Source organism: Varroa destructor, unplaced genomic scaffold, assembly GCF_002443255.2.
Source record: "Varroa destructor unplaced genomic scaffold, Vdes_3.0 BEIS01000007.1, whole genome shotgun sequence".
In the NCBI taxonomy this organism is placed as follows: domain Eukaryota; kingdom Metazoa; phylum Arthropoda; class Arachnida; order Mesostigmata; family Varroidae; genus Varroa; species Varroa destructor.
Window position 1 is genome coordinate 4,749,147 of NW_019211460.1, and position 25,272 is coordinate 4,774,418.

Sequence of the window (25,272 nt, forward strand, 5' to 3'; positions counted from 1 at the left end):
AATGAAAAAAAAAGTAGTTCCGTCTAGTTAGTGAAGAGATCGGGCTGCGTTTGGAACTGCATATTTACAATTTTTCCCTTCAAAGTGATTTTTTTTCTGCTTTGCATATACTTTTTCTGTTTCCGTACTCAATTCAGCATTTTATTCCATTTTCTTCTAACGAGTCTACTTGACAATCAACGGCGTTGCTATAATCTGGCACATGATGGGGTTCCGGCATTACTGGAAACGCCAAATTGAGTAAGTAGGATTGCGTACGTTGATAATCTTTCAATGCCGTTACCGGTGCACGCTAAAGTTAGAGACAGAGGCAAACAAAGCGTTTGTAGTTGCAGCGGAGTGGGGGAAAAAAATTACTTATATGCCGATGCGAATACTGAAGCCACATATTTCACAAGTCAGAAAACGTACGGAGTAGTGAACTTGGGTGTACACTAGAAACCCGTGAAAACTAAAAAGAAAGTAAAATATGATCATTCGGAACACGGAATGCGTTAACAGGGTACAGAACAAACATGTGACTGGAAAACGGCGACAACTTAGAGGATGGTCATAGTTGGTTTTTGCCAAAATGTTATTTTGAGATCTATTGGTAGACGAAGGGACGGATGAAGAGTGAGAAATAGATGAAACCTTAGGACACTCTTGAAGAACTACAGACTAATGAATTCCAGATGGAAACGAACCGAAAGCGTGCTGCGTTTTCTTATCCTCGATTTCCAAAAGTGGTGTGGCCGACTTTTGTGTATGGCGAACTAATTTATCGTGTAGCATAGATACTTACAGGTCATCATCAATTTTGTATTTACGTGATCAAGGTAAACAAGGCTCAAAGGGGTCCATGCACACTATATGACGCAGAAAATGCAGATGATCTTCAAAACACGATTAGGTAATGTACTTCCGCTGACGGCACAAAATCATGCAGTCGCGGACCCTTTCTGTTTCAAAATCTTTTATTTGATAGACCGTTTTTTGATAGAGAGCTGTGTTCTATCTTTCCTTTTCTTAAAATACTGGGCCTTAAAGCCCGTAATTTGCAAAAGAAAATCTGTCATACATACCGTAAAATGCACGATGTCGGGCTAAATGTTATGGCACAACCATTTTTTTTTGCTGTTCTATGAGTGCGTGTAGAGCCAGGCACCCTCATGTTTTTATATACTTTATTAAAGTGTAAATGGTTTACGACTATCTAGCACCAAATTATCGTTTCAGCCCGTTTACGGCTTCACTCATGACGGTCTCGGAAAATCGTCCATGCCGTAATGTAACAGTCACTTTTAAATTTCGCAAAGCTATGTTCCGCTGTTTCTTTTCAACCTAGTTCTCTTTGTACATAGCAAAGATCTCTCCAAAAGCTTCAGGCATAATTTAATCCTTCTGGATCATAAAGTAAAACATGCGCTTTTTTTGACCGGGAACGTTTATCATGGGCCTTAACTCAATTTTTTTCTATATAACACAACAACTAGCCTATAGAATAGACCCAGCACTTTCGAAAACTATTATTCGTTGAATTATAAGGAGAGAATTGAAGGGAGAGAGCAGCATTCGAAGAAATAACTCAACACTCACAAGTAAATTCAATATATGATCAGGCGTGAGGAATCGATAGTAATGATAAGCTAAGCATAGCAAGCTACGATAAATCGGTTCATTGTATTGAACGCTGCGACAGCTCTAAACGACAAAGGACACAACTTAAGTGGGTTATGAAATTTTAGAGCATAGCAATATGTTATTTTTGGGAGCTCTAGAGCACGCGGGAAAACATTGGATTGCAAGGCACGTGTCTATTGAAAGATCGGTGAGAAAGCCAAAGCATACAGTCATTTTAGAGCTTTTTTTAAAGTCTAAAGATGTAAAAAATCTAAAAAAAAGTGGTTAAGTGGATCTATTGTAGTTACTCGATATGTTTGTTTTACTAGTTACCTTGGCCACGATAGCAAACAGAGGTCTACACTGATCAGCCATTAGGAACCTTTCGCAATTTCTGAAGCGTCCTTTCCATCTGAGAATAGTCTAGAGGGTTCACATTGTTTTATTTACGTAAACCATCATGATGCTTTTCTTCTTCAGCCTCTTTCTACAATAATATAGAGTACGTCATAGATTATGGCTTGTCTTTTTATTTTCACTTGTGGTCCTGTCGTCTTCTCCTCGAAGGAAAAGTTTTTAGAAGTCAGTAACGTGTCTTTTCTAAAATCGTTGTTTAATTTAGAGCCCAGTTGTACAAAAATAATCAATACCAATCAATGACAATAGAATTAATATTTCTGCCGACTATTTTTTAACGGCTTTATTCATTCATCTTAGTAACCTAAACGCGCGTGCTCGTATCTGCATTTGTTTTTTAGAAATATGGTCTTCATTCCTGATGGCGTTATAGGGCATGAATTGACAGTTAAAATCTTTAAAGAAGAAGAATGTGCCCGTTTTGTTTGTGTTTGCTAGAACATAATTGTTCTGACACCAGATATACTTAATTTCTAACTTCGTATTCTCTTTCATTCTTCACATGGCGTACTTATGGTTTGTCGACAGTTTCTTGGTAGTGCAATCAACCCGCTTTTGTTGCTTATGTACAGCGAAACGACTTCCTTTCAACTTTCAAGAATCATATTCTTTTTCTCCCGGAGGTTGCCTATAGTCGCTTCCGTTTTTTTGGATAGGCCTCTTTACAACCCTATTACACCCAACGCTTCACGGTTTCTATCTTAGACTTAAATGTTTACGGTTGGTACTGTGGTAGCCGTTATTTTGTTGCTGTTTCTATCTGTCGTATCAGTCATCTAACAAGTTAGTTGCACTTGCTGCATTTACTGTGCTTGAAAGGAAGCCATGAAATCGGTCACAACTTTCTTCAGTTTGGCGTCGGTGGATTCCGAGATCTTGCCTTCAGCAGCGATCGTCTGAAGAATATCCTTATGTTGAGTGCGGATTAGCCCGAGAAACTGGCTCTCGAACTTGCCAATCTGAGCTGGGTCCAGCTTGTCTAGATAGCCACGCACACCAGTGTACACGACCGCCACCTGCAAAAATCAGGCATCGTAATACATGTATGCTTACTGGGGAAAAAACATTATGAAATCAACCAGCAAAGTAAGTGTTATATCTCTATGAACAACATAGCGTGCAGAGATAACACTACGTGAAACCAATACACAACCGTTAATCGCAAATCTGCTACTTGAAAAAAGTAACCTTTTGCTATTCGTATTATGTACCATGCAACTGCTACAAGCACATATTCCAAGACACACACACACACACATATACATATATATATATATATATAGAAAAAAACACCATTTAAGCGTCATATAATCGTCGTTTGTAGGCAATTGATGATGATAACAGTGACCCTGAAGTCTAAATCTTGTTTAAAATCTAATGAAATGTATAGGTAAAGGACTAAAAGGTTATAGATATGCGGTTGGAAGTGCCCTTGAAAAAACTGGCCCTTAGCTGTTTATTCTACAGTAGGCCCCGGTACTGGCGTTTAGCATTGGATTAAAAACCTATTAGGGTAGGGGGCTCGAGATGAGCAATTTGGAAGGACCGAGGAAAGAGGTTATCACTATATCACCGTTTTTCTATTGTTATTCGTATTTTTATTAGAGGATTAAAGCGTATTTGCACCCGAATTCGTAGCTAGACTATCTCTATGGTTTTCCGGTGAATATATAATACTACATGTTACCATTACATCTGCACAGGTACTTTTTCAAGTGCCTGTAGAGGAACCAGAAGTATCTACTCAAATATTCTAAGACAGACTTGTTTCAAAAAGTAATTCAGCATGGGGACTTCAAATATCTTTTAATAGACCTGAGTATTTTAGAGTTTTTTCTTCGATTGTCTTTCGTGTGCTCATACATAAAATTATAGAACGAAATAGAATTTGTATTAAGTTTTGCTGGCTTGACTAAATTTGCGCATTAATGAATGAATAGGTGGCCTCACCTGATCTTCGATAGCCATAGGTTGATACTGTCCTTGTTTCAAGAGCTCAGTAAGACGGACACCACGATTGAGCAGCTGTTGCGTAGCGGCGTCAAGATCGGAACCGAACTGAGCGAAAGCGGCCACTTCTCGATATTGAGCAAGCTCAAGCTTCATTGAGCCGGCCACCTGTTTCATAGCGCGGGTTTGAGCCGCTGATCCTACACGAGACACAGACAAGCCGACGTTTATGGCAGGACGAATACCCTTGTAAAACAGTTCAGTCTCAAGGAAGATTTGTCCATCGGTAATAGAAATAACGTTGGTCGGAATGTAAGCCGAGACATCACCGGCTTGGGTCTCGATAACGGGCAAAGCCGTTAGAGAACCTCCACCAAAAGTGTCATTCATTTTAGCAGCACGCTCGAGCAGACGCGAATGAAGGTAGAATACATCACCTGGATACGCCTCGCGACCAGGTGGACGACGCAGAAGCAAAGACATCTGACGATAGGCAACAGCCTGCTTCGACAAATCGTCATAAATAATGAGGGAGTGCATACCGTTGTCGCGGAAGTACTCGCCCATGGCGCATCCAGAGTACGGCGCCAAGTATTGTAATGGGGCGGCATCAGAAGCAGTGGCAGATACGATGATCGTGTATTTCATGGCATCGGCAGCCGTCAGTCTCTTCAATATCTGAGCGACGGTAGATCTTTTCTGCCCAATAGCTACATAGATACAGTACAGCTTTTTCTTCTCGTCACCTGCATCGTTGAAACGCTTCTGATTGATAATAGCATCAATAGCAATAGCGGTTTTACCCGTCTGACGATCACCGATGATCAGTTCCCGCTGGCCCCGACCAATGGGTACAAGGGAATCAACGGCCTTAATTCCCGTTAGCATAGGCTCGCGCACGGAAATACGGGGAATGATACCTGGAGCCTTAATACCAACTCGGTATCTGCAATGAGTTCAAATTTAGGAAGAAATTAAGGGTTAAAATGTGATCTCAAACTACTTCACATGAAGAGCTAAATGTGCCAATGCTATATTACATCAACGATAGCTGAATTTCCTGAACCTGTCTATTTGAGATCAACAGTATTAAAGAAAAGCATACCTTTGTTTGCATGGAATAGGACCCTTTCCGTCAATAGGGTTACCCAAGGCATCAACAACACGGCCGAGAAGTTCCATTCCAACGGGAACATCTACGATAGCACCTGTCCTCTTCACAATATCGCCTTCCTTGATCAGCTTGTCGTTACCAAATACGACAATACCAACGTTGTCTGTCTCTAAGTTAAGGGCCATGCCTACGTATCATTGACATGCAAAAATTGAGTAGCAAATGGTTAATCCTAATTATTTGGTATTTTGCGATTTCTGGTGCTGTTTGCCACCATAGCGAACGACCAACAGCGGAATATTGTAAAAAACTGACATATTTAGCTATGTATGTCGTCAATTAAACAGAAGCAGCGGTGTTTATCTTACTGATACTTTCTCTTGAAACCAAAACGAGAGCCAGAATAATAAGCCTGCTAAATTGTTTACTTATTTTTCTCTCCATCGTATCTTTTATATATATATATATACATTATAGTTTATTTAACCTCAGGCATAGACACATTATGAAAACTTCTCAGCTAGGTCGCCGACGGTCATGTTCTTTACAGGACACAAGCGACCCCGAGATCACGGTCGTGAACCCACAACAATGGCCTATCGAAATGTCACCGGTTTAAATATGTAACGTAAATCTGTTTGCAATTGTACGCACCTTTAAGGCCAGACGAAAATTCTACCATCTCTTCGGCCTGAATGTTCTTAAGCCCATACACACGGGCGATGCCGTCTCCAATAGACAGTACACGGCCCGTTTCCTCCAGATTAGTCTGGGTTTGCTGGCCAAGAATGCGCTCCTCCAAGATCGATGACACCTGCATTCCAAGATGAAACACACAAAAGCAAGGCTAACAAACGCGGAATGTATGTACCCTGGTGTTTTCAATCATACCCAGTATAACGTAATGTACAAGTTAATGGGTCGAACAAAAAGCGGCAAATCTACAAAAGGCATAACTTACCTCGGCAGATCCATAGCGCTTGTTGGTAATAGATAGCGACCTCACTGCGGAACGTGAAGCTAACTGCCTAGCCGCGGGGGCTAAGAATCGAGCAACACGAAGGGCCATAATTCCCCACGACAGTTTATTATAGTGCACGCGAATTGAACCAATGAAGCACGGACCACGACTAGCACTGCTTGTGTAAGCCAACTGCACACTGAAGGGCACCGAAGGTGAGCGCTGCTCTCAATTCGTACCAGTTGTTGGGGAGAGGCCCGGGGAGCGTACCACATTTACTTATCAATTGCCTTTTCAGAAATCACTGATTATATTTGAACTGTTTTCTAATGTTGAATAGACCTCCTCAGACGGGAATGTTTCATCTCAAAAGGTAATCTAAACTAGTTTGTTAGGTTCCATCCAACAGCGTAAAGCTGGATGTTCCCAAGATGGGAAATAGTACCAAACAATCTAGAGGTGCCACATGATCTTCTAGCATAGTTTGAGGCATAGAAGAATCGGACGAAGGCTAGCGCAAGCTTACTATTTCCCGGCCCACAACCGGTGGTCCACCAGTGTCAGCGGAAGGTTATTCGTGCTGCTGAATTTGAAAACACATACACACATTCTGGCATATGTGCAGAGAAAAACAAAACAATCCTGTTTTTTAAAGTAATCTAAAGTTTTTTTCCTGACAAATTCAACATGAATGTTGAGAACTGTAGCATTGATGTGTCAACATCTATGAGTATTTTGTTCAGATTGGACGGAACCTAGACGGACATGCTCTGCCTTCTCCTCAATGACAATCTTATTTTGCCGAGCGACGCTTCGTATAAAAAATAAACTATAGCTGATCTGGCAATGCAAACGGTTTTTTCGTGACTGAGAGAGTACTTCTTTCATTAATCTAGCTTCAATAAAAGACATGAAGTAGTAAATGTTAATTTTATTACAGTGCATATTACTGCAAATCAAACAACTATAACATCTTGCTGGCATAGGCTACTGCAACGTCGTTTCGGCATGCAGGTTGCATTCAAGCAAACACATTATGCGCACATTGCATTTAACTAGAATTGTATGATTGTCAAAAGTGAATGAGTCTTGATGATTCTTTCATGTGCGTCTGTCAATGAATCACACATATTTTCAAGATAGAAAGTTACAATTAACCCATAAGCTGAACTATTTGAAATCTCCCGCGTAACGTAACCCGAGCAATGCTTCTATAAAGCCGCCATCTTCAAAGAGTCCTGTTGTTGATGGCACGTTATGTTTTGTTTTGCCAATAGTCGTTAATGTGTAATACTACTTATGTGTATTTGTATGTGTGTTTTTGTCTATTGATGACTGGGTGAGAAGTTGATGTCTGCGTTCCTCCGTGTGCTGCTGCGGCATCGTAGCCTGGGCTAGCATTGCTATAGGTGGTGGTGTCTGGGGTGCTATCGCTGCTGCGGCTGGTGTTCGCGATTGTTTCATGACTCTTCTGCATGCTGTTGTGCTGTGGACGATATTGCAGCAACACCAACAGCAGCAGTGATTCATACAGTGGCAGTGCGGTGAATGAGTCGCGTCGTAGTGTGGTGGGCACCAAAGGAGTGCCTTGTGCCTTCAGTGCCCGAACTGGTGTACAAACCGGTGCTGTGGTGGTAATTGAGAAAGAAGTGCGAGTTTGTCGCTACCTAATGGAGCATTAATATGTTTTGGTGGTGTTGTGATGGTCTAATGGTCGATTAGAACGATTACACGTACGGACGCCCGCGTTGCCGGACGCCCGCGTTGTTGCCTCTGTGCCCGTCACAATGGCGGCCATAGCCGCTGGGGTTGGGGGCAGTGGTGGTAACAACGGTCCCGATCGATGGTACTTCAGTCAGGAAGAATTGGCATTAACTTCTGCCAGTCGGGCATGCGGGCTAGAGCCCGACAAGGAGCTGTCGCAACGCCAACAGACCGCTAACCTCATTCAAGAGATGGGCCAACGGTTGCATGTGTAAGTTAAGATCAATATCGCAATGATATGAGGCAAATTTATGTTCAGTTATCACAGCTGAACAACGTTGAAACTTGTGAACAGCTTTTGTATTCTTTCATTAAAAATTCAACAGTACAGACAGCGAATGCAGGCCGCGAAAAAAATCTAAAATATTTTGTTGTTTTAAAGTAAAGCGGGCTATTGGTTGCATGTGTGCATTTAGGCCTAGAGACACTGCCGGCATTCAAGGATTTTATCATGAAAAAGAGAATCACTTTGTAGTTTTCTTGTCCTAAGAGTTAGACTTCTGAAAGACAACTTACGCCTAATGGATAAATATAAATGCTGGTGATGTTGATTGACGATCGTGGTGAGGGTACAATCACGTAACAAATACTTGCGTCTAGCGACAACTTCATTCAGACAACAGTGTTCCAATAAAGTGAACTTCTACAGAAACTTATAGCTAGTTCCAACAAATAATTGCTTGCTAATTACTATGGATATGTGGGAATTAGAATATATGGTTGCAGTAAACGTACTTTATGGTAAAAGTTTAGTTCTAGCAATAAGTGATACCGTTGCTTTCGGAAGCATGCACAATGGATACAATTTTAGAAATTGTGCAATAGTTTCCTACGAATCCTTCATTGCGAATAGGTATCGCACTGTTGCTGACACCTTTTATTACTCTTATGCCTCATATGATCCTTAATCGTTGACTAAATTTTACCTAGTCATTAAGCAGATTTAAAAAATAACGATGTACCTAGATTTGAAACTTCAGGTGCTCATGTTAGTTATTATTGGAAAGGGTTCAGCTATAGAAAAGCTATTTATTAACATCGTTTTAATGAAAAAAAGTCATGTGCTTGCACTGAGATTGAGGGCAGGGTCAGCTGAATTGAATAACACAAGTGGAAATGTGTTCCTTATATTTTTTAATTTTTTTTAAATCTACAGATTTTCAGGCCATTGATCTGAAGTATTCGTGTCAGTTATTACCAAATGAGCCAACTTCATACATATCAGAAGGAATACACATTTTTATATAAAGAAAGGAAAACAGACAAATTTGTATATAGAACAAGTACGCACTTACAATACACTTGGAAGAGGTTAATTTATTGCCTATTAATATTGTGGTAACCTCCCTGAGCTAAAGCAGTTGAAAATAGTAGCAATATGCTATGCTACTAGAAATGTTTCATGTTAGCTTTTTTGGCAACAACAACAACAACTTGTATGGTCAAAAGCTCGATAGAATTTTTCAGTGCGACTGATGTAAACACCTTTGTACTTTTAAAACTCTTCGATTGGGCAAATATAGACTAACAGGTAAAATGTCGTTTATGATTATGATGATTTAAGAGCCAATTTATGTAAAACCAAATATTAAGTGCAAATTGTGGCAAAAAAACAGGGGAAATCTACGGCCACATTTAAACGTCACTCGACTAGTCTATATAACCCTTAATCGGTGGACGATACGTAAACCGATATTACTGGCAGATAGTTAGTAAACACTATTTTTCTTCAAATTTCTTATTTTTTCATTGCATGCATCAGGTATCACCTTGGCATCCCTCTTTATGTCCCTTATTTAGGTAAATCTGAAAATCGATAAATCTCAGCTGTGAGCGGTCCACTTAGTGCATAGTCTAGCTCGAGCTGCCAGACGGATGGTCAACAGAGTTACCCTCCACCACCTCGATCTTCAATTGATTTTTCCACATTATCATTCTTGACGGCGCTGATATGACACTTGTCTGTGTGTCCCTCGCGTTCCAGTTGCTTCTGTTGTACAGCTGTTTAGATATATGGAAACCTAAAAAGCACTTTGCTCAAAAAACTACGCGCACCTAAAAAATCGATGAAGAATATTCCCAAAAGCAAGGCCCGCCAACAGAATTTCTTTTGCTTCTGACGATGTATTAGATATAATTCAAGTTACTTCATTGAACCAAATTCATTTGCTGCACCTATGTATATCATGTCCGGTCGTCGCATTTTGCATATCTAAATCACATCACATACGAGTTACAAGTTTTCTGTTTGATCTCTTAAAACAAGGCTCTGGACCCCAGACCTAAGTAAAGCTCAGAGAATCCCGGTTTCCCCCCTGCCAGTTTTAACCGGTTGTTAATTTAAAACCATTGCTCTTACGCCGGTATTCTGGTAAGATTGTGGACTACAGTGTGGATGATTTATGTTACAGCACTTTCATCTCCCCATGAATACAGGTAAAACACTGCTTATAGTAATATAGGCCGATCATCGCGGGATTTGCTAAATTATCAAAGTAACATTGACGACGATCATTCATTCCTTATTGGCCTACTTTAGAGTAACGAACTAAAGCGGAGCTGGGTAGGGCATGAAACAAGAAACAACTGATCGTATGTTTCCATCCTACAGGCTAGTTAAGCAAGCTTGACGTACTATCTAAGTAGGAATCTCTATGAACATGAATTGACTTGTTCCTGGTCTAAAGGTTCAGTGTCATGTGCCCATTAGGCCGAATGCATAAACCGAAAATAATTAAAATTTTTCTGGCCGTTTTCGAAATGATTTCAATCAATTAAGTTGAAAAGAAAGACCATGTATTTTATTGAATAGAAAATAACACGTTGTTGCTATGACAATAAGTTATTACGATATGTATCTCTAGCCATCGTTCACGAACTTCTTCCATTTATCCACCAAATATTCGGGTGTATGTCGTCTCGCTAGGTGGTGAGTTTTGTCTTCAAGAAGTTTTTCAACCACGTTATAGGTTATTTATCCGTGTGCTTATGAAACGGAAAAGGTGAAAACTCATTCGGAGACTCTGAAAGGAATCAAACCTCTTATTCTTAAACTTCAAGAGTACAATTTTGACGATGCCTGCCATATGGTGGTTTCGCATTATTGTAAAGCAGAATAACCTGACCTCGTTCATCGGATTTTTTTCTCTCAAATAACCTGGTTAACTCGACACAACTGGATCAAATACATCAATACGTTAATCAAATAGAAATACGTCACTTGCATGGGAAGCAACTCCTGTTGAGTCAGGCCCTGCCGGCTCCACTAAACGCAAAGTATAATCTTTTTGGAATGAAGATCTGGTTGAGCTTTGCGCCTTAATTCCTTTCCTGGAAACACCCATTCTGGTTCTTGGATCTCTTGTTCATGATCGACATTCAGCACTTCTCATTATTACGTGTGACGCTCAACACCGGGCGAGGTATTGCGATGCAACGTTAAACCGTAATTCCCTGTTGGATTTAAAACTTAATGAGGTACCCTATCTGTAGGTTTCGGTGTATCCAAAATAAAATTGTAACGATTGACGTGTGGTTGCAGCCCATCTATTCGTCTAAGTTTTGAATTCTTCGTTAACCGTACCTCTTAAAAAAAGCCTTCAAAAGGTCGTCATCAAGCTTAGACGGTCGCTATAACAGAAGGCATCCTCCGTCTTACCGTTTTAGAACTTGGCGAGACAAGTTTGTGTAATCCTTTTAGCACACGTCGTCACCGCACATAAGATAAATGTTCGAGGCTATTTCGGCAGAGTTTTGGCCTCAGAATGCATAGTACAGACGGTGGCGATAATGTAGTTCCTTTCCACCGAAAACATATATCATTGAAGCGTTTTGCAGTTGAAGCTTTATTCATGACACAGTACCGTTACAAAATTTATGAATTTTTAAAGAGTTAACTATAATTACTTTGGCTATTACGGAATGCACATCAGACTTTGAACGTCCATGTTGAATTTACGGTCACGGGCATGTATATATATATACTCATTAACCGTCATCTGCGTGAAACATGTTAAGACGGGTATGATGCAGTTTAATGAAGAATGTCATTTTAATGTATCGGGGCGGGAACTCAGTAAGACATCGAGCGCAGGCTTTTGCACATCATCGCAGTCGTGGTAATCGAGCGGCTTGAGGACTATATGGTGGAACCTGTAAATTGCCTATATAATCATAACATATTGGTCATTACACGTATTTATTTACGCGCATTTTTTGTTCTTTACATTTCAGAAATCAACTTTGTATAAATACGGCTATCGTCTATATGCATCGATTCTACCGATTCCACTCGTTCACCAAATTCAACAGAAATGTAAGTTATTACACATTGCGTTACATTCTCAAGCACAAAAAGCACCGTGAGATGGGGCATGACATGAAAAGGGACGTAGCATACCTAAAAATACCTTTCTCTTTCATGTTGCGTATGAATTTCGATACCTGACTTTTGTTATCTTCCTGTCTCTGCCACCTGCATATGTACAATGAATAACCTCCGCCTTAGTATATTTCTGGTAAACCAAAGACATCGTTATTTTTTGTAATCACTTCATCCCCGTCTATCACGTTGCATTTTATTAGAGGTCTATATATATAGACTATCACTATCAGTATTATCATGGAGTTCATTTGTCAGTTTTTGTTTGTTTGAAATATTTTTGATTAGTTTATATTCAGATACCACGTTTATAGTCACATTTATAGTGTTTAGGATTTTATATTTAAAATTGTCATTGAATTATTGATTCCTAATGTATGAGTCAGCACGTAACAATTACAGTGAATTTTTACTACCTGAAACGCTACTTTGTTTTTTTATATAGGACATTGCACAGTGCGCGTTATTTCTCGCGGCCAAAGTGGAAGAACAGCCGCGCAAGCTGGAGCATGTAATCAAGTGTGCCCGTGCAACACTTAACAAGGGCGCACCTCCGCTGGACCCACAATCAGAGGTAGCAATCAGAGGCATGAAGGAGTTTAGACAGAAAAAAAAATTAAAGTAATTAAAAATAACTAATAATTATGCAAGGTTCTAGGGGTTTACGAGAATAGCAAGAATATATTAATACACGTGTTTCAAACTTTTTGAAGTTAAGCATTAAATGTCGTACGATTTAATTTTTAAATCGACAGACCAATGAGATTTTTATCATTAAATATATCCCTCATTTTTTCATATATATATATTCGTTGTCATGGAAAGGATCTTCAATAACAAAAAGTTAAGCTAGATCGGCCAAACGGCAGTCGGAATTCCAGAGCCGTTTTGAAGACATTGCTAGTTCTACACGGTAGTGTCTAAGATGTCGAATCTGAGTAGCTTCCGATCCCTCGCCAGAGTTGCATGAGTGCCATTAGCTTAAATTTTACTGTTGTTAATTTCCTTTCATATTAAACACGCTTCAAGCGCAATTAAGTTGGTCAAATTGGAATTAACTTCTAAGATTGGGGTTAACCTTTATTATGGTTTAAGTGAACCTTCGGAATTTTAGATACAAGCTTTAGTGTAGTGACTAACATAATCTGTATATAAAGGTTTTAAGAGATATACGTGTTTTCTGACTAAATACTATGTATGTAATAATAATAATAAAGTGTCGCACTAAAGATTTTCATTTATTACCACATATTAAGGGGTTTTCGCCGCTACTTACCGGGGCATTCAGCAAGGAAGAGGCATATATAATCTAAGTATTTTCCATTGGTTACGGCTGCGACTCTGAAGGTATCATAACACTGATGAAAAATCGGTTTAAAATAATAACCTCTTACCGATTAACAATGAAGTGAATTGTCACTGCTAAACCTTCTCTTCGAAAAAATAAGAATCTTATTTATTTTGCTTTAATTATTGGTGCTGTTAAAGTAGTAATGTAAAAAAAAATTTCCTGTAGGGTCTTCTTTAAGTTAAATATACTAACATTATCGTTCAGTAGGATACATGCCCCATGCTTTCGTTGTAGTATGCCTGTATCACTTCATTATATTCTGTTACTCTACTTTTTTTATACAGGAGTACCAAGCTTTAGCCGGCGAACTTGTGGCAAACGAAAACCTTATGCTACAAACTTTAGGATTTGACATCGGCATTGACCATCCACATACGCATGTTGTCAAATGTTGCCAACTGGTCAAGGCGTCTAAGGTACTTATTGTTTGCCATATATTTTATTTTTGTAATTTTTTCAAAAAGTATTTTGTATAGTTCTATTCTTGTATACTTCTTAAATACACGACATGCAGATTTGAAAGAAATAGGAACGTCATGTGGGTTATTTTTTTTGCCCATTTACTATTCGCGATTAATGTTCTTTTCCAATTCGTATTAACGATAAGCACTATGTCTCCAGTTTAATTGGAGCATCACGGAAGTTAACCGTAGATTCTACATTACGTACTACGCTAAATCGTTATGCAACGTGCTTCATTTATTTCAGGAACTGGCGCAAACGTCGTACTTCCTAGCTACGAATTCCCTGCACTTTACAACGATGTGTTTACAATATAAGCCAACAGTAGTTGCTTGCCTATGTATTTTTATGGCATGCAAATGGGCGAGCTGGCAGGCAAGTGTAAGCAGGCGTCTATTAATTTGGCAACTCGTTTTCCGTGTTAAGCGCTCTACACGGATTTGACGTCACGCAAAAAGTAGAATAATATACCACATAACCCGCTTATCATCTTTTTAATAAAACAGCATATAGGACTCTTTATTAAAATTTGTTAGTATAGCAGTATATTCCTGCAAGGGTTACAAAAACTGCAAAAAAATGGTGTTCATCATCCTTGGGAAAAGGCAAATACTTAATGTTCTGCAGGAGGAAACGGAGATGTGTATTTAGCAAATCGGAAATGTGGATTTATTTTGTGTATATTTCTTCACACTTAATTATATTTACTACTATGTTCAAATAGTATGTACCTAACTTTATGCTAAAAAAGTATATTGAAAAAGCCATGTTTTAGTCATTCAGTTTTATATTCTAAGTAATTTAATAGTAATAGCTTTAACTGATGGTTTCCAATGCAAAGCAAGTAAAAACAGTATTTCCGTTCAAAATAATATATGGTATTTCTTATAGATCCCTCAATCAAGCGAAGGAAAGGACTGGTTCAACTATATTGACGAGACTGTTACTGAACAACTCCTTGAAGGTTTGTCCATAATTGTGTTAGTTATTTGGAAGTGCTATAATTGTATAAATGTGAAGCTTTTATATCGATAGTTTGCCCTTTACAGGTGCAAATAATGATGGCTAAAAGTACACTTTTGTGTTTTGTCACCTGCTATTAGATTTAATGGCGGAGTTCGTCGAATGTCTAAACAAGTGTCCGGAGAAAACGCGGAATCGCATAATGGGTTGCATTAAATCCAAGGATCAGCAAGCAATCGCCAGTGCCTCAGGTAGTCACCGCTCTTCATCTGGAACACATTCCAGTGGTGGCGGCAACCAAGGCGAAAGAACTCATCAACAAGGGTCTCACCATCAGGGATCAGGAAGCCAGCGCTTACTTGATTCACTTGGCCGATCACGGCAGCATCCAAGCAGTAGCAGCAGTCACCAACCAGATTCAACTACATTACTGGCAGATCGTCGTAAGACATTACCGCCATCTAATCATCAGTTATCATCTGGCACTCAAGGTGTACAGCAAGTAGGACCTCAGAGATCTTCCGGACAGCATCATGGCCATCCTCAGACTCAGGATCGGTACTCCTATAATAAGGAGCACCAACGGCAACAACAGGGAGGCCAACAAACAGCTCAGCAACAGCACCAATTAGGTCATCCTTCGGCTGCTTTGGCTGGAAGACATTCATTGCCGACGGGAACCAGCGGGCCATTGGGATCAAACAAGGCACCGAGTAGAGGAATGACATCAAGCAGCTCTTCATCATCAATGAGCATGCAGTTACACCCAAAAAAACAATATACTCAACAGCAGCAACAACAGCAACAGCACTACGTAGACAAGGCAGCTGCGCTTCAGAGGTCATCGAATGATAAACGCGGTGTAAATGTTGTCGGAAGTGGTGGTAGTAATGGACAACCTCCGCCGCCTCAACTGGTCGATCAGAGTCGACGCGAACAAATGCATATAATGCAGCAACAGCAGCATTCAATGATGCAACTTCATGGAGGTCCGCATGCTAGTGCCGATAAGATGTCTGCAGGTCAGCAGCTCCAGCACCCTCACCCACCGAGGCTAGAGGTAAAGACGCAACAGCATATGCAACCCGGCGGAAGCGGTGGACGAAATATGGAAAAAGGTCTACCGGCCGCCGCGCTGGACGACACCAGCGGCCTGTTGCGACCCGCAGATTTTTCCCAACCGTACCCCAGTTGTGCATCACCACCAGCGCACAATCCCATGTTTGAAGGAGATTCTTCCTCTGCAGATAGTTTTTTCACAGGTTAGTATTGTTCTTAGCGAATCGAGCAAAAATGACGTTGTCAGATTAGTGCGGTTCATGTGTAACAGTTTCGCTCAGAGGTAAACGCAGAGTTTGCGAGTGCGTATTTCAAATAAATTGAGCTGCTAATGATAGTTCCGTTTCGGTTGTCTCGTGATAACGGCTGCAACACCATATATATATGGTGAGAGAGAAATCGTACATTAAATAGAAATGTCAGCTAGCTTGAGTAGGTTCCGTTAGCAAATAACTAATGTTTCACTTATTCAGTGTAAACTAGAAGGAACTAACCCTTTGGCATTTCGAGTAATTTAAACGAATAACACACGGAAAGGTTTTTCAATCTCAATGAAAAATTTGTTTCCACTTTTTTCAGGTTTAGGTAATATCGTCTCACAAACCAGTCCAAACAACACTAACTCTGGTTCAAACTCTGGTTTTGCTACCGGCTCAGGAATGAGTCGTGGTGACCAACCTCGAGGCGGTGGATCATCGTCCCTAATTCCCTCGCCACCGGAAACTCATCACAATCTCAGCCCTCCAGAGTCGTTTGCCTCCGCGGCAGCCGCAATAGTTGCTTCGCATTTTTCCTCAGGAGCTCTACCACCTTTGCACCCATCGACAGCGCCGCTTCACCAGTTGACAACAGGCATTTCGAACCAGCTACCTATAACCCCAACCATCAAGCCTGAGCAGCAGCAGCAGCAGCATCCGCAAAAAGTAGAGGCTCGATCGCCTGGTATTGTACAATCAACTGAGCAGCAAACACTACCGCCCACACTAGCTACTCATCCTCCTCATCAGCAGCAGCCGCAAAAGTTGCAGCAGGGGCTCATAACAGCAGGCTCATCCTCAAGCTCGATGGCACTGCTCGCTCATCTGCAACAGTCGCAGCAACAAATGCGAGGTAATAATGGAACGGGTTTAACTGCGGAAACAACAGAGGCACTTAGCGGAAATACATTTGTCGATTCCTTGGCACCTATGCCACGTTCATCAGCGCCAATTGTTGGAGGGCATCGCGCCCAGGGAGAGACAAAGCACACTTTGGGTTCGGCTCCAAAACAGTTGAGTGCGCCAACAGCAATTGCGAATAATAATAATGTCGCTTCTGCTGCCGTCCCAATGCAAAGTGCACCAGTAACAGCGTGTGTCAGTGCTAGTACGCCAATAAAACCTATCGGTTCATCTGGGTTAGGCACGAATGCAGCGGAGGGAATTCCCACACCAACAGCAAAACAAGGGTCCGCAGATGAGGTCAGCGTGGGCTGGTCGAATACAGCGGTTGCTGTGAAAGCGGAACTAAAACCAACAGAAGTACGAGCAGATGATGACAGCCGAGTTGGCTTGGCTGAGCAAACAGAAATCGATGGTGGCAAAAAACACAAGGTATGTTGAATGTTGATAGTTCATAGATTCTAGCTCCTAATAAGTGAACAATTCACCACTTGGCAAATTCTCCTGTGCAGTGATAGTGAATAATTGGAAAATGATGGAATGTAACATGCCTTCTATTGGAATATTAATACTTTGTTTTGTGCCTAGAGCCAGTCGTTGGAACCAATTCTTAACGGCAAATACCGGATGTGAAACTCGAAACACTGTAATGTTAAACAATGCAATAGGTTGCGATGAGCGTGAGAAATTCGAGTTCCTTATTTTCCATTTTTCCGCATCTTATTTTTTTATGTCAGATAGAAGCAGGTTGTTAAATAAGAGCTGAGCGCCTATAGTTTCACAATAACAAGAATTGCAGACAGTGATAGAATTATTGTTACTGTGAAGCTATACACGCTCAGCCAAACCGGTGTATCCCCAAATATTTTGAAAACGTAACAAGAGTAAACATTCTTTTGCACTTCTCATTTTATGTTTGCAGAAAAAGAAGGAGAAAAAGGAAAAGAAGGAAAAACGACATAAGGATAAGGATAAGATCAAGGAGAAAGAGCATCTTGATCGAAATGAAACAACTGCAATTGGTGGCAGCGGAGTTGCTATTACTGGTGGGGGCGGTGACGGCAATAGCAAGGAAAAGAAGAAAAAAAAGAAGAAGGATAAGGACAGAGATAGGGATAAGGAGCACCATCGGGAAAACCATCATCGGTCCGACAACAACAGCAGCAGCCACCGATCGCCCCGATCGATGTCGAGATCACCGGTGCCTGGTAGTGGCTCATCACCTCTTTCAGCCGCCCAGCCTCAAGCTCCGGTCGTTCAAGTGACCGGAACAAAACTCAAGATTAAGCTTGTTCCGCCAAAGCCAACGTCAACGGTAGCACCGTTATTGGCTACTGGAAGCGTAGGCCAGGGAACAGTGATAGCGACCGGGGCTATTTCAGGTGGGCAGCGGAGTAGTGATAGCGACTCAAACCACGGCAGTAGTAGCATGATGACGTCAAATACAACGGCTACCAGTGCCACGATAACGACCAACAGCAAGGGAGGGATGTCATCGACTGGAACCGATAACAATCTCCGTATAAAAATTCCGATTGACAAGCTGGACGGAGCAGGGCCTACCACAGGGACCAGGATTGAAAGTGGTGCAGCCAGTGCTGGTGCTGGTAAAGAGAAACGAAAGCGTCGGACAGAAGATTTTGAAGAAGGCCCGAGCGGTGGCAACAGCAAGAGTCGCAAAGTGCAACACTACTGATCGTAAAGTAAACAGACACATTCTGAAAAACAACAAAAACAACAAACAAAAAAGGGTTATCAAAATATTTCTAGGAAATGGCAGACAGAGTGAGCGAAAGAGAGGAAGAAACTAGCAGCCGCAATAATTGGCTGATCTTGTGTTGTACCGGAACTTGTTATTTTGGAGACGACAAGAGGGGAAAAGCGTTTGGTTCTGTTTGAAAAAATTGTTGTTCCTGTTGTCATTGATTTGTGTGGTTGGTATACATGAACGTGTGCGTGTGCTTGGTAAATGTGTATATAAATGTACGTGTTGTTTTTACATGATAGCGAAAACAAACAAAAACTAGTAACAATTAAGAACCGCAGCATCCAGCACTACCACTCACATTCGTAACTTAGACGTTTATGACCAGTCGCTTGCAGCTCTAGAAGTAGCATTACGTTGTCTTCCTTGTGTCGTCGAACCACAATAGGTCGACTGATGAAGATACGGATATGGCTGATGCTTTGATTTCGGTGCTTGTGAGAATAATCACCTGCAGGTAATTGCACTCATCCAATCTGCTGTTTTTTTTTAATAAACACAGCAGATGATTATCATAATCATGCACATAGAAGGACACCTTTCTATCGTTCTCGAGGTAAAAGCAAGGACGTCCTTAACTGAAGTTTAATTTAAAGATGTGTCTTGATTCAAATACGCCAATTCGACTGTCTTTCTCTCACGGTATGTCGTTTCTATCATTGGTCACTTGGGCCTACAACACTCTTTTGCCTACCTGAAAGGCCTATGAACGAAAATGCAATGAATTCTAGCGTATAAAAAATTGACATATTAAGTATGGTTAATTATTATTGAGTGTGCAGTGGACAGCAGCATTGCTTCTATATGTGACAGAGAAAAACTGACGTTTGCATATCAGTGTAGAGCAAAAAATAGATGAAAGAGCCAAATGGAGTAACTATTTTAAATTAGAATTACTCGATTGAGAAGACCGTTGAGTTGTCTTCTGATAATTTTTTGCTACGATTACTGCACTTGGTAACTTTTAGTAACTGCGACGGGTGGTTGAGTTATCGTAACTACGGTGCTACGATAAAGTATTACTGTTATGGTAAAAATGCAAAAATTTGATGAAAAACGTTCGAGCAATGGTTTGCAAAGCATAGCTTTGTCAATTGTTGGAAGTTTGACAAAGCTGTATGCGGCGATGGGAATTTAAGTACCGAAGGAATGTGTGTATGTGTGTGTGTAGTGAACTTGGGTGTAAGTATGTGTGTACGTGTTTGAGTCGTAAACCGGCGCAACGCAACTAACCGCAGTTGCAGTTCGTTATCTCATGTGAATGAATATGAATCCTGTAAAATAGGTGGGAACCGTGCAAACAATGCAGGCGTTCATTTTCCAACTAGTGATGCTCGGGCTCAATGTAGGCATGAACAGAATCCGCTTCAAGTTAATAGGATACTGTTTTATATGAATATTTGATTTAGCATATAATTATGAGCTATTTATGGATTTGCAATGTTGGCCATTTCAGTAAAAAGTAAATAATAGCCCCAAATGATCATTCAGAACTTTTTGGCGCCTTTGATCGGCTACATTAAGGCTTTCAGTACAAATAGCCTATTTAATGTGTGATATTTCCCTACTAAGTAAAATATGTTTACAATGCATCATTGATAAATGGATCCATTGCATTTAGTTCTCGAGCATTGCTTCGGAGATTAGGAGGGTTACAATATTGATAGCAGTAGTAACAATGGTAGAGTTCTGGTCGGTGGATCCAAGGAGAGAAGGACTCGGCGAACGAGAAAGACAATTCGTGCTGGGCATTACTTTATTATTATTATTATTGTATGTAGTAAGTTAATTTAAAAGGACAAAGGTAAAAATTAATGTACGTATGTTGCAGGATATTGCCCACAACAGCTTTCAATCGAAAAGAAGGCTTTGGGAATGAATGGTAGGAGTAATATAGGGCAAGAAGTGGTATGCATGCTATGGCATTAGTTGGCCGAAGAAGGCTAAGTTTTGTGAACAAATAATAAGAAAGGTAGTGGGGTAGGTGGAGAGGAAAACGCCAGCAAATAATCGGAGATGCAGCAAAAAAACTACGTTGAACACAATATAACAAAACAGCCAAAAAAAAATAAAAATGAGCGAAAGGAAGAAAGATGAGTGGGTTGAACATTTATAAAAAAAAAATTGATGATTTTTGTAATTAGAACAGTAAATGTAATAGCGTACAAATAATTTCCACCATTTGGTTGACATGTCACAAACTGACAATTATACTTAGGCAGTTAGTCAATACTTTCTATTGTTATTACCGGATATAATTGATTTCATAATTAAGGACATCAGTACTAATGCCGACAGATACAAAATACAAGAGAGCTCTATGATCAGTTGTTGGTGGATAAAGTAAGCGTAAAAAACCTTCTTTATTCTCGAACCAATGATTCGATATGCCCTTAGTCTATTTTTAAATCCTTCTCAGGTTTCCAGGTCCATCCGAAAAGACTGACTTTAAGTGATTTATAAAAGACCAACTTCTAATTTCTGAATAATAAGAGTAATGGTACTACTGGAATTTTGCTGGTTGCTATGACTGTGTGATCAAAATAAGAATAATAATGGTAGGCGTAACAAACGAAAGATCAATGGATTATCGATAGACAACTGTGTACATAATATGTATATTAGTAATTATGAACATTACAAACCCAGGTGCACGTTAATAATTAGTATTGTATGTTTTAAGTAATAGTCACAGTAACAGATGCATAACTTGAAAACAGGTGAACAGACAGCGAAGTCAAGATGCTCCAAGGGTGGCAATTTTAGAGAAGCGGTAAGGTCAAATACAAAATCGATTAGAGATTTAGACACCGGTAAACAAACGTATACACAGTACGAGCTGAGAGGAAAGCAGGAAAGAAAGAAAAATAAACTATGGTTATTTTTACTTAAATGTAATAGGAAAAGATTATTAAAATTAAATTTACCCATTATTTTCTTTCCGTCAATATATACATTTGCGTGACAGAATAGTTTATAGTGAATTAATTTGAAACTATTTATTGCAGGACTGGATCAAATAAATTGTTTTTTCTTTTTGAGATAATTCCTTGTAGGCCCATACAAGGCATGACCACTTTCAGTACTATTTTTTAGCTCCGGATCTAATTTTATACGAATTGCCGGTCATCGATAATTACGTAGAACGCCAAATAAGTATGTCGAATTATCGTTTTGGAATTTAGCGTATTAGTAAAATTAGGTGCAGATTATAACTGTCAGATGTTTCTCAACTCAAATGCAACTTATTAAAGAATAAAAATTAAATAGCATAATGTGAATCATACAGCACTTGCGTCTAGATAAATGATGATTTTATTTAAAAATGATACTGGAGTTTTCTCAGGAGACAGCTTAATTTTCTACGAATTCTAGAATTTGGCATGTTTGATTTCTGGACTGTGATGTGCGGCCTAACTGAAACACGCCAAATTCTGCTGAAAACTAGTTTTTAAAACAGTGTTACTGTGAAGAACTCCTTGCGCCAAGTCTTGCTGTATGATTAATTCGTATGAACGTACAGTAAGAGGTGATAAACAGCTGCTGAGTGGTTACGACGGGAGCGAAAAGATACAAGAAGCGTTGCAAGGCGCTACGCTTGAAAAGTTATATCTGGCTGTAAACGGAGGTTCATGAGGCCCTGAAGCCTAGGCGCCCCGAAGGACAATGATGTCATTTTTAGGAAAGAAGCAAATTAATCGTCGAGTTTGAACTTTAAAACTTAACATTAATAACTGTGTGTATGGTGTGTTTACGTGTATGGGTCTGCACGTCAAAGGGTGTTGAGGAATACTGAAGAATTGGAATTTCAAATAAATGTTTCATATTGAAATTGCCAATATGCGTACATGTAAAAAGGTCATTGAAGAAATTGTTAAATCTATTAGGTACTGACGTTATCGCAGCTGCTGTGGAAGCACCCGACATAGGTTTCGAGACTAGGCTATCAGGATATTAGGATTCGAAATTTGATTTAGGGCAGACATTTACATAATTTATCTAAAATTGTCGTACATCTGTGGGATTAGCATTATACGAACATTAGTTATCATCACTTTGCATCCGCTTTCGTGAATGATTACGCAAATTAAGACCATAGGTCAGTTTGAATGTGCTTTAAGAATATCCTAACAAGCTAAGGGTCACTTTTATAGTGTGTTTCCGAAATGCATCCGTCATATTTGAAATTTTACCTTGGCATTAAAATTATTATATCTATAAACTAAATATAAGTCTCAGATTATCACAGTACTTTTGATCGACTCTTTGACTAAGATGCACAATCAAAATGTCTTCTAATAACTTAGTATGTTTGTCACACGAAACTAGCAAGCATTTTTTATTTTCTTTCTTTTTGGTTTTAGGTAATTCTAAAAGTTTTTAGACCGAGTATCTACTTCACCCGCCCATATGAGCCGACGTCGCCTCGCAAAGGTCTTGCAATTAAGATCACAGTAGCACTATGATGCTGACTGCAATGTTTGTCGCATTGCATGCGTCTACAGAAGTTTTCTAGCTCATGATAATTCATTAGCACGGCAAACTAAACATCGACATGCCTGCTCGGTTGTCCAAATAGCACTCGTCATCGTATCAGTGAGGAAGAGAGTAACATTAATTCCTGCTTTCTATTTTCGTTTCTGCGATACAAATGGTGACTAGAGTACTAAACCAAGTTTTCACGTTAAATAATTACTCTGTCTTTTTTAAAAAAACCAGACGGAATCACCCACAACATGCACATCACCGGGGAATACGTCTGACAAGCCATTCTTATTAATAATTATTGTTGCGATATGGATGAAAACGCATCGTTTACTCCAAATGATCAAGCCCCTTTATGGCTTCGTGTCAACACTTGTTAAATTTTACGGGCAACGAATAGCGTCCCGTACGTGCAGTGTTCGTTAATATTTTGTAGTATCAACATCAGTAGAAGCGAATCCTATACTCAGGTACGGATTATGCAAGAAGGGAAGTTATAGTGTGTAAATGCATATCCTAATACCACAGTAAAAGATATTATTTTATCGACAGTGAATTCTCATATACCGTATCAGCTTATATGCAAAAAACGTTTGCGCTAGAGGAATTGTTCGGTGCATCTTGGTGTTTTAGATTGCAAGGAACCATATTATGACCTAGAAAAGACATTTAGAAATAAAGCTTTGTCGAAGTGGATTGAGGGATAGCTGCAGGACTATATGTAAAGCATATATGAGATACTACAAAACGACTTAGTGCCGCCCTTGCTATTCATTTTATATGTCGAAAGCTAAAACGTCAAAAAGTACGCGCGTTCGAGATATATAATCGGCCCTCAATTAAATTGACCCTAACAGAATTAATCAAATAGATTCACCTTCCAAGGCCAATTACGTAGTACTAAGTCGACCTAGTTACAAATGGTGAAAGCGACATTATCCTATATCAAACTGGTGCCTGACCTATCAATAAAGAAATCGGCAAATATGGTAACAAACAATGTAACGTAGTTGTGAAAATCAGTATTTTGTGAGGCCGTCTTTTGCAGCGATAACTGCCGCTACTCTTTAGGGCATGCTTCTAACGCGCTTTTTCGATGTCTCAGCTCCCAGTGGATTCTCTTACTGTACATTAGTGATTTTTTTAACGGAAATCTGGGACATTTTTTATTTACTGCCCTTTTCAAAATCGAGATTTAACGATTTTGCAGATTTTGTGAAATTTATATCTGCCGAATAAGCAGGCCACGGCAGTACCTGAACGTCATTCACAGCGAGTAGCCTAGAGAAACTCCGAGCTCTGCGAGACCGCCACATCATGCATGAAGACCTAACAGTCGTCAAAGAACCATTCCTGTATGTGAAGCAGCATCTTGCTGTCGATATTTTCTTTCTATAGTCAGCATATTCCTTCTAGCCTAGTATTCTCTGTGCAAAATACGTCATATCTGTGTCTTTGTCAGCAATCATGGACCATTATATAACCCTCGACAGCTGTTTTATTTTCAGCATGACCCGGTTTTCAGAAAAGCATTTGCCAATACGTACGAGGGCGTGATAGGCAATTTTTCCAACAATCTTTGAATGACATTGGTCTGAAAATTAGACCCTTTCTCAGTTCTTAACTTAATGATTTTTGACTTGGCTTGTCCAATAAAGACGGATTCGTTTCATTCAAATATTCAACGGAGGTTCTTCATCGGTTCTATTGCGTTTAAACCAAATTTCTTTGAGCCTGTGGCGGAGCGTAAGTTCTGGCACCACGAATCCATGGTCCTTTGATCTGCTCTAGAGGACAACCGTATATTTTTGGAGTTTGCAAATATATACATGGTGCCC

General features: G+C 39.9%; 2 protein-coding genes across 4 annotated transcripts; one reads left to right on the forward strand and one right to left on the reverse strand.

Moving 5' to 3' along the window:
• Positions 1 to 2,270: 2,270 nt before the first annotated feature.
• Positions 2,271 to 6,259, reverse strand: blw (ATP synthase subunit alpha blw, mitochondrial). The gene is made up of 5 exons (XM_022815367.2): positions 6,045 to 6,259; positions 5,738 to 5,897; positions 5,075 to 5,270; positions 3,970 to 4,915; positions 2,271 to 3,035 (listed from the first exon to the last, which is right to left on the reverse strand). Exons 1-5 carry the CDS (start codon positions 6,150 to 6,152, stop codon positions 2,823 to 2,825), a joined length of 1,623 nt encoding a protein of 540 aa, XP_022671102.1. The 5' UTR covers positions 6,153 to 6,259; the 3' UTR covers positions 2,271 to 2,822.
• Positions 6,260 to 7,339: 1,080 nt separating this feature from the next.
• Positions 7,340 to 21,871, forward strand: CycT (Cyclin T). 3 transcript variants are annotated; one of them, XM_022814802.2, is made up of 9 exons: positions 7,340 to 8,019; positions 12,042 to 12,123; positions 12,635 to 12,763; positions 13,825 to 13,956; positions 14,249 to 14,383; positions 14,894 to 14,966; positions 15,106 to 16,227; positions 16,682 to 17,616; positions 18,107 to 21,871. In XM_022814802.2, the coding sequence occupies exons 1-9, from the start codon at positions 7,832 to 7,834 to the stop codon at positions 18,878 to 18,880; spliced, it is 3,570 nt and encodes a 1,189-aa protein (XP_022670537.1). In that variant the 5' UTR covers positions 7,340 to 7,831; the 3' UTR covers positions 18,881 to 21,871. The 3 variants fall into 3 exon arrangements, with proteins under 3 accessions (XP_022670537.1, XP_022670535.1, XP_022670536.1); XM_022814800.2 differs by having other exon boundaries at positions 7,341 to 8,019; positions 16,604 to 17,616; XM_022814801.2 differs by having other exon boundaries at positions 7,341 to 8,019; positions 14,249 to 14,377; positions 16,604 to 17,616.
• Positions 21,872 to 25,272: the final 3,401 nt, after the last annotated feature.